At 42.8% G+C, this 14,479-nt stretch overlaps 1 protein-coding gene across 1 annotated transcript; it reads right to left on the bottom strand.

Moving 5' to 3' along the window:
- Positions 1-9,664: 9,664 nt before the first annotated feature.
- On the bottom strand, positions 9,665-12,015 carry id2a (inhibitor of DNA binding 2a). Its single transcript, XM_043678248.1, has 3 exons — positions 11,114-12,015; positions 10,821-10,884; positions 9,665-10,214 (listed from the first exon to the last, which is right to left on the bottom strand). Exons 1-2 carry the CDS (start codon positions 11,513-11,515, stop codon positions 10,828-10,830), a joined length of 459 nt encoding a protein of 152 aa, XP_043534183.1. The 5' UTR covers positions 11,516-12,015; the 3' UTR covers positions 9,665-10,214; positions 10,821-10,827.
- Between the last annotated feature and the right edge of the window lie 2,464 nt (positions 12,016-14,479).

The following is a 14,479-nucleotide window of genomic DNA, read 5'->3' as shown; positions in this document are numbered from 1 at the left end:
CCTTCTCCACAGTAAACACTGATGTAAAATACACGTTTAGTATCTCCCCCCATCTCCTGCGATTCCACACATAGGCTGGCTTGCTGATTTTTGAGGGGCCCTATTCTCTCCCTAGTTACTCTTTTGTCCTCAATGTACCTGTATTTATAGAATCCTTTTGGATTCTCCTTAATCCTATTTGCCAAAGCTATCTCATGTCCCCTTTGTGCTCTTCTGATTTCCCTCTTAAGTATACCCCTACTCCCTTCTATTCTTGTAAGGATTCACTTGATTTCTGTTGTTTATACCTAACATATGCATCCTTTTTCTTAACCAAAACCTTAAGGTAGTGCTGACAGAGAGAGAGAGAGAGTGAGCATGTGGTGGTGCATGTTACTGAATATGGATTTCAGGGTGCAATGGGAGCAGCTGAAGCAGGAACATGGTTTGTCTCAGAAGTACTTACAACCCTGGGTGGATTAAAAACACAAAGGATGGAACTTGGGATAACAAGGATAAGGTGAGGAGGTGGGGTGCAGAGTCAATGACCCAAATGGCCTCTATCTGCCCTGTAGGGATTCTGAGATTCGATGAAAACTTTAGTTAGAATCTGTTCAGTGTAACACAGAGCAAGAGATAGTCACTGAGGAAGGAGATGTGGTTGTGAAAGCAGGTTTCAGGAGAGTCATACCAACCTCAAAAAAATGTTAACTCTGTTTCGATTTCCAGAGATGCTGCCAGGCCCGTTGCTTCTTCACCATTCTCTATTTGTTTCAAATTTTCAGTATTCTGCTTTTACTTAATGGAATAGATTTCAACTGCTTCTTATTGAAGCTGTTCTTTCACTACAGGTCTTGTTAAAATCCTGCATAATCCTGGTAACTACAGGTTTTCAGTTTAATACCAAATACAAACTATATTAGAATTGTACAAAATAAAAATGTAGACTTCCTTATTCAACAATAGATTCCTCACTGTTCCACCAAACAGCCAGTCCATATCAGACCTGATAACAAATCTCATTAAATAAAGGACATATTAATAACTTACTGAATGATTCTAACTGAATTTTAAACATCATCTTATGCTATGCTTTTATTTTCTGTGTGTTATTTTAACAAGTTAATAAACTACCAAAATTTTGGAACACATCCTGCTCTTGATGACATGCTATTACTTGTTTTCCATGATGAGCACTTCATTTAATTTCCCAATCAACAATTTGTCACAGTTAGGAGTTAACTGATGAAACTGGGCATACTCTCCTGTCAACAGTAATGCAGAAACTTTCAGTTGAGAGGGTAGTCAGTCTGCCAAAGGAAACAACATCATAAAGAGAAATAGTTGGGTTAAAAGTACAGACTGTAACATAGTTCCTCTCTGAAGTAATATCCATTGGAATGTTTGATTGAATATCTATCAAACCAGCAGTCTATAGTACTCCAGTGGACATCTGCTCTGTAGGGATTCTGAGATTCGATGAAAACTTTAGTTAGAATCTGTTCAGTGTAACACAGAGCAAGAGGTAGTCACTGAGGAAGGAGATGTGGTTGTGAAAGCAGGTTTCAGGAGAGTCATACCAACCTCAAAATGTTAACTCTGTTTCGATTTCCAGAGATGCTACCAGGCCCGATGCTTCTTCACCATTCTCTATTTGTTTCAGATTTTAGAGCAATGTCCATTGCTCTAACAGCTCAGACATCAATGCACACTTTATGTAACAGTTGACCATCACTGTTTATTCCTACCTATGATAACCTTTAATTGTGTTCTGAACTGGATATTTATCCACTGGAATAAAGGAACATTTATGGCACATAAAGACGCCAATTGATGTATCATGTCTGAGCCATTCGAGAAACACATTTCCTAGCCTAATTCCACTTGCCAGATCATGGCACTTGAGATGCAAACAGAGCCACTTATAGCGGATTTGAGGGAATTTGTGAATGGTTTGGACGGGAACTTGCAATTAGTGGTGTTCCCTTGTATCTGCTTCCCTCTTCAGGTGTGCAATTCTGGTCTCCCTCCTATTGGAAGAATTGTGAAACTTGAAAGGGTTCAGAAAAGATTCGCATAGATGTTGCCAGGGTTGGAGGGTTTGAGCTATAGGGAGAGGCTGAACAGGCTGGGGCTGTTTTCCCTGGAGCATCGGAGGCTAAGGTTGAGATAAATAGACAAGGTCTTTTCCCTGCAGTGTGGGAGTCCAGAACCAGAGAGCACGGGTTTAGAGTGAAAGGGGAAAAATTTAAAAGGGACCTAAGGAGCAACTTTTTCACAGGGGGTTGTGCTTGTATGGAATGAGCTGCCTGAGGAAGTGGTGGAGGCTGATACAAAGTCAATATTTAAAAGGCAGCTGGACAGGTATATGCATAGGAAGGGTTTAGTAGGTTATGGGCGAAGTGCTGGCAAATGGGACTAGATTAGATTGGAATATCTGGTCAGCATGGACAAATTGGACCGAAGGGTCTGTTTCCTTGCTGTACATCTCTATGACTCTATGTTAGAGGTTGTGTTTGGAAGGTGCTATCTGAAAGAGTAGTAGAAGTGGATTCAATCATTATGTTCATTAATCAATTTCAGGCAAGTTTAAATGTGTGGATCAGGCAGGCTCACCAACACAGCTAAACAATTGCAAGTGCTTAATATTGAAAAATGTTGGAAATACACAGAAAGGTAGTCAACAGAAAAGATGGTTGGATTTTTCTTGATAGCGCACCATATTTGGATTCCTATACAACATATCCTGCAGTGGTGAGACAGGAGTTCAGAATTCCAACACTAACTAATTTGGTTATGAAATAAAATCCATGTCAGGCCAAATACGCTGTGGGAGAAAGCTTGCATTGTGAATGAAAATACTGTTGAGTCGAGGAAAACATTTATAGCCCTGGTGGTCCTGAGAGGAATTAATACAAGTCTTTCATAGTTAGATACCCCAGTCTGACCTATCACCCTCACCTTGACCTCTTTCCACCTATCGCATTTCTGACGCCCCTCCCCCAAGTCCCTCCTCCCTACCTTTTATCTTAGCCTGCTGGACACACTTTCCTCATTCCTGAAGAAGGGCTTATGCCCGAAACGTCGATTCTCCTGTTCCCTGGATGCTGCCTGACCTGCTGCGCTTTTCCAGCAACACATTTTCAGCTCTGATCTCCAGCATCTGCAGACCTCACTTTCTCCTTTTCATAGTTAGATATGTTGGCGTAACAACTGGAGATCTGGTTAATTGACATAAATTCTGGGTAAATTTCAGGGGTGCGGAGAAATCTGTGTGTAACAGCTCTGCCTGCACCTTTCACCAGCAGACTGCGAGGCAGCCAGAAAATAGTGGAGGAAATCCCAGCTCACTCATTTGACTCTCAGACAACTTCACTGAAAGTTTCCATCAATCATTCTGTAATATTTTTGAAGAACGTTAAAGAAGTACCCAATTATTATCTAGAATGCACTGTCACATTTTATATTTATTTCTTCATTTGTGGATTATGGATATATCTGACTGGGCCAGTATTTATTGTTCATCCCTAATTGTCCTAATGAAGGTGGTGCTGAGCTGCCTTCTTAAACTGCCGCAGCCCTTGGGATGTACCGACAACCACAGTGCTGTTAGGAAGGGATTTTGACCCAGTGACAGTAATCAGGAAGGGAACTTGCATTTGATGGTGTTCCCACATATCGGCTTCCCTTGTCCTTCTAAGTGGTAGAAGTTGTGTGTTTGTAAGGTGTATCTGAAAAAGTTCAATTCTGGTCTCCCTGCTATAGGAAGGAAGGAGGTTGTGAAATTTGAAAGAGTTCAGAACAGATTTACAAGGATGTTGCCAGGGTTGGAGGTTTGAACTATAGGGAGAAGCTGAACAAGCTGGGGCTGTTTTCCCTGGAGCGTTGGAATCTGAGGGGTGACCTGATAGAGGTTTATAAAATCAAGAGAGGCATGGATAGGGTGATTTGTGTCAAGGTCTTTTCCCCAAGGGTAGGGGAATTCAAAACCAGAGGGCATAGGTATAAAGTGAGAGAGGAAAGATTTAAAAATGACCTGAGGGGCAATTCAGGAGGCTGGTACAATTACAACATTTAAAAGGCATCTGGATTGGTACATGAATAGGAAGGGTTCAGAGGAATATGGGCCAAATGCTGGTAAATGGGACGAGATTAATTTTGGCAATCTGCTCAGCATGGACATGTTAAACCAAAGGGTCTGTTTCCGTGGCTGTACATCTCTATGACTATTACTTTCTAAATGGTCTCTGCTGGAGAGGCTTTAATTCAGCATAATCCACTGCGTCTGTTCAGTCCCACTGACCCAGGATGTATCATACATAAAGTTTACCTGTCGATAATTTCCAGCCATTTCAGTTTTAATAAACAATGTGAATTAAAATGAACAGAAGACTGCTTTTAGCTGCCTCACACTCAACCTCTGACCAGCAGTGGGCAGCAGTACCCTACAGATTAATTCAAGTCAAACTGCAAAAGGGCACATCACCGTGATTAGCATTTTAATGATGATAATCACATTAAAATAGAATATGATTTACAGAGAAAAAGGAAATATATTGAATTTGTTTAGTGGCAATCCAAATTCCCCATTGATCTAAGCAAATAGGATTTACTTACAGAGTGATTTTTAGTGGAATTTCCAAATATAAAATAAAACCATAACTGTAACTTTGTGGTGACTCAGTTAACACACTGGCTCAGACAGAGCTAAGTTTTGTGGCTTGTTACTGCTCCTCTCTGGGTGAAGCCTCCCTGACATGTACCCACTCATCCATTGTACTCTATGCTACTCTCTCCCCACCCCCACCCTCCCCTGGCTTATCTCTCCATGCTTCAGGCTCTCTGCCTTTATTCCTGATGAAGGGCTTTTGCCCGAAACGTCGATTTCGCTGCTCATTGGATGCTGCCTGAATTGCTGTGCTCTTCCAGCACCACTGATCCAGAATCTGGTTTCCAGCATCTGCAGTTATTATTGTTTTTACCCTGTACATTCTGTCATACCACTGTTGTGGCCCAGACTGCCAAATTCCAGCTCAGTGTCCTCTTGACACCTTGCTGCCTTTTTTTCATTCACCACTGTTAAAGTTCTTCTCACCTACCACACCTTTTAGCAGCTTTCTAGCTATGATATCCTTCCCCCAACCTTCAGCTGGCCAGTCAGTCAGACATTCTGGGGGACTTTAATTTTCAAAGGAGCTTCATACACAATGCTAATAGCCCTGAGTGACATGATTCACAGTCCCGGCATAGACTGAGTAAAACTAGAGGACATTGGTTTAAGGTGAAAGGGGAAAGATTTAAAAGGGACCTAAGGGGTAAATGTTTCACCCAGAGGGTGGTGCGTGTATGGGATGCGCTGCCAGGGGAAGTGGTGGAAGCTGGTACAATAACAACATTTAAAAGGCACTTTGGGGCCAGCGACCATAATACTAAATGAGTATTTTGCATCAGTATTTACTGTGAAAAAGGATGTGGAAGATATAGACTCTATGGAAATAGGTGGTGACATCTTGCAAAATGTCCAGATTACAGAGGAGGTAGCGCTGGATGTCTTGAAACGGTTAAAGGTGGATACATCCCCAGGACCTGATCAGATGTACCCGAGAACTCTGTGGGAAGCTAGGGCAGGGATTGCTGGGCCTCTTGCTGAGATATTTGTATCATCAATAGTCACAGGCGAAGTGCTGGAAGACTGGAGGTTGGCAAACGTGGTGCCACTGTTTAAAAAGGGCGGTAAAGACAAGCCAGGGAACTATAGACCAGTGAGTCTGACCTCGGTGGTGGGCAAGTTGTTGGAGGGAATCCTGAGGGATAGGATGTACATGTATTTGGAAAGGCAAGGACTGATTAGGGATAGTCAACATGGCTTTGTGCGTGGGAAATCATGTCTCACAAACTTGTTTGAGTTTTTTGAAGATGTAACAAAGAGGATTGATGAGGGCAGAGCAGTAGATGTGATCTATATGGACTTCAGTAAGGCATTCGACAAGATTCCCCACGGGAAACTGATTAGCAAGGTTAGATCTCATGATATACAGGGAGAACTAGCCATTTGGATACAGAACTGGCTCAAAGGTAGAAGACAGAGGGTGGTAGTGGAGGGTTATTTTTCAGACTGGAGGCCTGTGACCAGTAGAGTGCCACAAGGATCGATGCTGGGTCCTTTACTTTTTGTTATTTACATAAGTGATTTGGATGTGAGCATAAGAGGTACAGTTAGTAAGTTTGCAGATGACACCAAAATTGGAGGTGTAGTGGACAGCAAAGAGGGTTACCTCAGGTTACAACAGGATCTGGACCAGATGGGCCAATGGGCTGAGCAGTAGCAGATGGAGTTTAATTCAGATAAATGCAAGGTGCTGCATTTTGGGAAAGCAAATCTTAGCAGGACTTATACACTTAATGGTAAGGTCCTGGCGAGTGTTGCTGAACAAAGAGACCTTGGAGTGCAGGTTCATAGCTCTTGAAAGTGGAGTCACAGGTAGATAGGATAGTGAAGAAGATGTTTGGTATGCTTTCCTTTATTGGTCAGAGTATTGAGTACAGGAGTCGGGAGGTCATGTTGCGGCTGTACAGGATATTGGTTAGGCCACTGTTGGAATATTGCGCGCAATTCTGGTCTCCTTCCTATTGCTGAGAATGTATTGCTGGAAAAGCGCAGCAGGTCAGGCAGCATCCAAGAAGCAGGAGAATCGACATTTCGGGCATGAGCCCTTCTTCAGGAATGAGGAGAGTGTGCCAAGCAGGCGAAGATAAAAGGTAGGGAGGAGGAACTTGGGGGAGGGGCGTTGGAAGTGAAATAGGTAAGGAGGTAGGAAGGTGGTGCTGAGTTCAAGGGTTGGGACTGAGACAAGGTGGGGGGAGGAGAAATGAGGAAACTGGAGAAATCTGAGTTCATCCCTTGTGGTTGGATTGAAGGAGGTTAAGGTGAGCGTGATAGGGAAGGAGGTTAAGGTGAGGGTGATAAAGATGTTGTGAAACTTGAAAGTGTTCGGAAAAGATTACAAGGATGTTGCCAGGGTTGGAGGATTTGAGCTATAGGGAGAGGCTGAATAGTCTGGGGCTGTTTTCCCTGCAGCGTTGGAGGCTGAGGGGTGACCTCATAGAGGTTTACAAAATTATGAGGGGCATGAATAGGGTAAATAGGCAAAGTCTTTTCCCTGGGGTCAGGGAGTCCAGAACTAGAGGGCATAGGTTTAGGGTGAGAGGAGAAAAATATAAAAGAGACCAAATGGGCAACCTTTTCACACAGAGGGTGGTACGTGTATGGAATGAGCTGCCAGAGGAAATGGTGGAGGTACAAATGCAACATTTAAGAGGCATTTGGATGGGTATATGAATAGGAAGGGTTTGGAGGATATCAGCCAGGTGCTGGCAGGTGGGACTAAACTGGGTTAGGATATCTGGTCGGGATGGACGGGTTGGACCGAAGGGTCTGTTTCCATGCTGTACATCTCTATGACACATTCTGTGATTTCATCCAGTTTTCCTTTTCCCACATTCTTGCTCATCTCACCCAGCCACCATCGACATCAGAAGCCCCTGTTCCACGCTCAACTCTTTGAAACTTGCTCCCTCAGCCTCACGCTTTCCTTGCTCAACAGCGGACACGTGTCTCCCCTCCCGACCCTTCTCCGTCTCGGTGCTGCTTTTGTTTTGGAAGTTTCTCTGTTTGTGACGAAGGTTTGTGCGCACGTGCAATACCACCTGCGGCCGTCAGATGGCGAGCTTTTCCCACAAACCAAACACAGGCACAAGCTGCTTCCTTCCCCCCCACACACACACACTCAAATTGGGCGCCAATTTTGGGAACGAGTTCCCAGGTTGCAAAAAAACTTATATTTGTATTAGTATCGTATAGAACGTAAAGCGCAAGTGCACACTGGAATAGGGAAATGTTCCTGGTATTTGACTTATCCCTGTGAGTGATTGCTGGGGTTACACTGTAGTTGCAAACGAAACAGCAGCGTTGTCGGTTATGAACAAGTTAGTTACAAAGAACTTTCCAAACGTGTTTCTGTACCAACTGGTTATTTCGGAGGTATGGAAAATTACAGCATCATATTGCCATTGTAAAAAGTGCTAATTACAGCATTCTGTCCTAAATACAATGTTAAAGTTGTAATCTCTCATTAGGTATCCGCCCCCTTCCCAATTTATCAATGATATATATCAGTCACGCTTATGTAGAGTGGGTGGTATCGACCTTCATTCAGTCCCACCGTTACAATATTGCTGGGTGGTACAGTGTTGTGTCACATACAAGCCTCGTCCGACGTTAATTTGAACAGTGAACTCTCAGTAAACTAATGTCTGCAATGACCCGGCTAATGCCTTCGGGATTATCTCTCCTTTGACTTGTGTGAAGACCTTACGACATCCGTGGATGAATGAGGGGAAAAGGCATGGGCCCTTCGCCGTGTGTATCGAAGTAGCGTCGGATTGTGCTGAAAGACAGTGCTCCTCCTGGTTACAGGTTTATTAAAGCGGATTTATATTGTGTGGGCTGGTCTCGTATGACATTTGTCGGAGCTTAGCCCCTGGTCAGGGCCAGTGTCCTATCCGGACCATAATGAGTCGGTTTATCCTCAGCTGCAGGAATGCACGGTCTAAATTTCAGACTGGAGTCAATAGGTGAGGACCCTGAACACTCAAGAGTGTGTGTGACACTGGGGGGTGGGATGAGATGGTCACTAAATCCACACGTACTGGCGCCTCGCAGGTTAATGTCTTACTGCACAGGTGGGATAGGATGTGGGATTTCGCAAGAACATTCCCGCTTTTCACAAAAAGAGTTGTCAGCACTGTACTGTATTGGGGAGAACTGAGTGACCCAGACTTTGGCAGAACAGCCGGACACGTTAATAGCAGTTTTCTGGGCGCTCGCAGATGGAATATGGTTAAAGATTGTAACAGGTCAGGTAACGGTCAGCTTTCAGTGTTACAACTCTGAGGGTGCGACACTCTGATTAGTTTGAACAAAAAGTAGCGAAACATTCACGCAGTTAATGAGGTTACCATAGTTGGCATATGGAACAGGAATCAAAGGTTATGCACCATTTTGTAACACTATTGTATAAGACAATGCGCGTTGTATTGCTTCAACTCTATGTCTATGTTGTCAAAAGTACAGAATGTAAGTTAGGTTTTAAAAACTTTACCACCTAGTTAATTGCACAGCCTTATGTGAAGTACAAGATTTATACCTTATAAGTAAATTTCCATTATCACCATTGAATTTGTCATGTATCTTAAAATCTGCTCAATAATTACAGAGCACCGAATCCACAGATTATTTTAACACTACATTCAAAGTCAATATATTGGGGAGCGAGTAGTCCTCACTGTTTTTTCTTTTGAATTCATGTCATTGACTACAGTATTTATAGAGTACACCAGGATAGAGCGCCTTCGGCCTATAGTGTCTGTACCGATGATATCAAACATCGATGTGTTCGAATCCCATTGTGAGGTTTCAACTGATCTGATTAGTTCTGGGCTAGACATTTTCACTCATACAGAAGCAGTTGCTTCGCATACTGGTGTGTCCACGGTTTCTACGAACTCTTTCCGAATTTTTAAATTCATAAACTACTCACAGTTTAATTCCCCACCCCAGTCCAACGGTGTATAACACGTATTTACAAATCTCACCCAGTGCCAGGGATAATGAAGTTACTCCGCATTCAGTAAGCGACCATTTATTTTGTATAAAAAAGTATGATTTACAATATTAACTTTTATAAAAAGTTTCAGCATAATTAGATACAGCATTACAACGTGGCAGAAGTGTATTTCTGCAACTATGACACAACTCTCTGATTAGCAGAGTTCACAAAGTTGTCTATCACAAACTCAGCGCCATTCCTTTGTCAGAATATAACATTTCTGACATTAATAAAAAAAATCAACAACATGATTTTTCTTCGGCCACGCTCCACCTTCAGAAGGCAAAGTCTTCCTCCACAACGTGATTTTTCCTTGCGTTTTGTTTTTTTTTTAATACTTGCGCTTCCCTCTTCTGGTATATTATTAACAATTAAACTAGAAAGACAACAACTGCCTTCCAAATGAAGAAAGGGTATTCAGTCCGTTTATAAATAACCCATCAGTCCGGATGGAAAATAAAAGCAGTTGGAGGGACAGACAGAAAGTCAAAGCTTGTTCTCTCGGATTGTCTTGTCTGCAATCGCTCCTGGGACTGTATCAACTCAGGCCTCGTGATGTAGGAACACCTGCAAAACATTGAATAGAAAGAGGGGCGTGTTAGTCACACACAGCTTGGCTCTTCGGACAGACTGGCGCCACAGAGTAAGCTACACAAACAGCATTTTTGCAAGATTCTAGCCGTTCCCCCCCAGCCTGCAGCCCGTCACTTATACAAAGCGCCTCTGAAAACTCACTCACGTGCAACCAACTCTAAATCTCTCTGCATGCACAAGACCTCTTCCATCGCGTTTAGTTCTTACTGTTGTATAGCTTATGGGGGGGGGGGGGGGGGTTGATCACGGCCCTTCTGCTTTAGCAACAAGGAAAATAAAATGTCAAGGAAGCTTCCTTCTTTAAAAAAATGAATTTTGAGATTTTGTTTGCGGTATGAAATGCCAAATTTCAGCTGAATACATCCACTCTCCTCACCTCACGATGTAGAAATTAAAGCGAAAACGGCTCGGCTCTTTTTTCAGAACACATATTGTTTGATTTCTAAAACTAGTCTCCCCAGATTCACATACGTAACGACTGATTATTTCAAGTAGTTTCTCTGTAATCGGACTTTACTCGGTTAACGCTAGAGCGGATATAAAGGCAAAGAAACACTAAAATATCATATTTGCACTCACCAGTCCATCAACGACAAAATGCCTTACTGTCTTCTGTCAACAACTGTTTTGGAAATTCAGCTGCCTAAATAAGAAAGAAAGGACATTGTAATCTAATCGTAAATGCTACATTGCAGTTTTTGTTTTAGAAACGTATGAAAAAGATCGATACAGAAACATATTTAAACATCCAGGAAAATAAATTCTGGAGGATGTGTGTGTGTGTGTAAGTGCAGTTTGGCCGCGATTTTACAAACATGTAAACTATCCTGGCGATAACCGTGCAGTGTATGTGACTGTATGAGACACAATACCTGTAAGGATAGAATTGCAACGTCTGTATTGAGTGTTGACAGAGGCGTCCTGGAGGGAGAATTCTGGCCCTGGTGCAGAACGATGGAAGGGTGCGTGTCCAAGGCGATCTGCAAATCCAGGATGTAGTCGATAACATGCTGTAGGATTTCAATTTTGCTCACTTTCTTGTTCTGCGGGATGCTGGGGACAAGCTCCTTCAGTTTCGAGTAACAGTCGTTCATGTTGTAGAGGAGGCCGAGAGGCTCCTCCACCGGCGTTTTGCTTCTGGAAATGCCAAGACTCTGCTCTGAGAGCCCCCGCACAACGTCGCTGCCGCTTTGTTTCCTGGATGATCGAATGGGGCTGACAGCTTTCATCTCGGAACCTTTCACACTTTCTCCTGCCTCTGAGATGCGCTTCATAAAATTCAGCGGTGGTTGGGAGGGGGGGGGGTGGGGGGGAGGAGGGAAGGGAGAAGAAAAGGAAAAGAGATCGGCTGCACTTTTCCAGCTTCTGATCCACTACTGTCCAGGCGATGTTTTCTGTCTCTCGCTGTCCGTTTCCAGTTCGCTTTATACCAGAACTCCGGGCTTTAATATGTTCCACCCCTGCCACCACTCATTGGCTGGATCAGGAATGTCAATTGCACAGCCCTTGCATTGCAACTGGCCTCTCTTCCTCAATAGCACCTCCCATTCGTGTCTTCTTCTGCCAATAGTTTTGCACAGGAGGACGGCTCTGTAACGAGGAAGATCCTGGATGCTCTGTATTAAAAAAAATCCGAGCCAGGCGACATTTAAAGGGACCGACTTGGGACGCGATTTTGTTGTGGCATCTTTAGGAACAATGTCCTCTCTTGGAATGGTTCATGCTGAGAAAGCGAGTGATTTATACGTTTTTTTTTCCCAGCCGTGCGAGGAAGCAAATCTGTATAAAGCAAAATGTTCTACAGATCAATAAAACCACGACAAGAGTGGAGTGAGGGCACTGAGGAATGGGGAAAAATACTTTAACAAGATTGAGAAGGGATTTGACAACTTATAAATCGGATTCAATTAATGTACGTTTCCTTTCTGGGATGCATTATTTCACAAAACGAATGCTGTTATAGCGTTTCTTTTCTGTTTATCTAAATGTTCATCACATCCAGATAAGGTAGCACACAATGGGTACATTTTAATTCCCCCGAACTTTCAGTGTCATGTGTAAATTAATAAGATCTGGAGTTTTCATTAATAACAGATAGTGATTAATAAGTGTCAACTTTTTCAGGTATCAATGTGTAAACTCAAAATCATTCTTTAGCTCTCTTCAAAATTGCTAAATTGCTGGTAAAAACGTTGACAATGTAACAAATCAACTTTTACCAAAGGGAGACACTTAGAATAAGACTATTAGCTACCTCAAAACCTGTCTGTATTGCAAACCTTCCAAACAACACTACTTCTCTTCATTTATTGTTGGGCTCGGAAAATTAAGAGTTTTGGACATAATTTGAACTTTAAATTGCTTCACAGCAATGATACCATTAACCGAACAAATCCGATAGTGTTTTATTGATGATAAGTACTCTACATCTGCTCTGAAATTAACTTCTCATGTAAAGTGATGCAGTTATTATTAATTGCTATCAAGCCAAAACGTATCAATACGACATTGTTTTTTTTTAAAAAAGTATGGTCCTTAACGAGTTTAATCTTTTGTAAGAATAAATTAAATGAATTTAGTTTTTGCAAATTCTGCTACAGTATGTTGAGTGAATGCGTTTATGCAATGGACAAATGTGGTAAACTGCTTTTTTTGAGGGCTATACCTAAATCCCAAATCCTGTTTTATTCTAAACTAATTCCCCCACTCAAATACATATCGCCTGCTTTATGTACATAATATTGTGATTCACATGTATTTAAATCTGATTGTTAACTGATGCAATGATTTACTTTAACTGTTGATGTAAAGTATGGTATGTTCATTGTCCCCATTCATCGCAATGCCTTGACACTGTAGTAATATAAACCACTGCAATCTACCAATCGCTGCGTTTCACGGTCTCAACACATCTGCTGCATTGTATGTTGATATGATAAGTGATGCAGTTTCATCCCTTGTATCATTTGACGTACATTTTAAAAACTGCGATACAATGTAATGTAAGGAATTGGTCTCAGAAGGACAGAAGCCCTGACAACAATGAATGCATGGTAACCATGCTTAAATGGTTTTATACAAAAAACAATTTTATTTAGAATGACACACATAATCAATGTTTAATAAACTAAAGCAATCCACTTTATTCGGGAGGACTTCAGTAGCAGAATTTGCATTTCGCCCTCTGCATTACTCTGTAGTGGAATGGAATAGACAGTTTTAGTTTTGGGGACTTCTCGTAGTGACCAATGACCATCCAATGACCATTTAAAAACATCTAGTTAGGGTACCTCTTATCTGGAACACATTTTTTTGAAATGACAGAATGCTTTTCCCAAATCCCGAAGACGTGTGGGGAAGAGATCGAATTAAAACAAAAAGCAGCGCAGATTCTTAATGAAACAAGCAATACTGCAGATATCCCCCCTCCCATCAACCCCATTGTGTTTGCAGGACTATGGTATCTGCATCTTTTTTAAAAGACAAACAAGACAAATGCAAGCAAGCAAAGCTTCTCAAAGTCTCGTCTACATCTGGAAGCCAGGACGTGTTTTTTTTTAATTTGCATCGTGTTTTTTTTTTCTTGTTTGTTCTAGCTGTGCTGTGCGCACTGGCCGCTGGCTCTCTGTCTCTCCCCACCCGAGACTGACAGCTGATTCACTGGCAACAGCAGCCAGCGGCCGCGAGACCCAGGTCCCCACCCCCCGAGCCCGCGCCGACTGCCTGGCGCCAGCCCCATGACGTCACCCCACTCACAGCGGCCCCTCCAGCCAGCCCGCGCGGCGCCGCTGCTGGCGGCTGCCATGGCGACGGCCGCTGTCAATCATCCGCCTGCAACCCGGGCAGCGCCTGCAACGCTCTCCCTCACACCGACCCATTAAAAAGAGGGAGGGGGTGGGTGCTCAAGAATTGCCATTCAATTTGCCACCTTTAGGGTCCTGCGCACCTGCACTATTTGCATTTCTAAAACCACGTTGCGCAGGGAGGGTCGGTCATTTCCCTTACCCCCGGCAGTTTTTCTTGCAACAGGCCAGGTCTGCAAAATCTACCAGAATGCTCGTTTCCACCAACATAGAGTTAATAATCAACATTTATGGAGATGCTCAGATTCGGGCATCATAAAAGCACATATGCAAAACTCAACTGGGACTGAAACACATTCGATCTCACGATCGCCACCTACGTGAAACATCCCATTGCCTCAACAGTGCTAATGATTATATTCTTAAACTTCACAG

The sequence above is a fragment of the Chiloscyllium plagiosum genome, chromosome 3 (assembly GCF_004010195.1).
Source record: "Chiloscyllium plagiosum isolate BGI_BamShark_2017 chromosome 3, ASM401019v2, whole genome shotgun sequence".
NCBI lineage: Eukaryota > Metazoa > Chordata > Chondrichthyes > Orectolobiformes > Hemiscylliidae > Chiloscyllium > Chiloscyllium plagiosum.
Note: the sequence above shows the minus strand (reverse complement) of the source record. Positions and strands in the feature narration are given on the sequence as shown.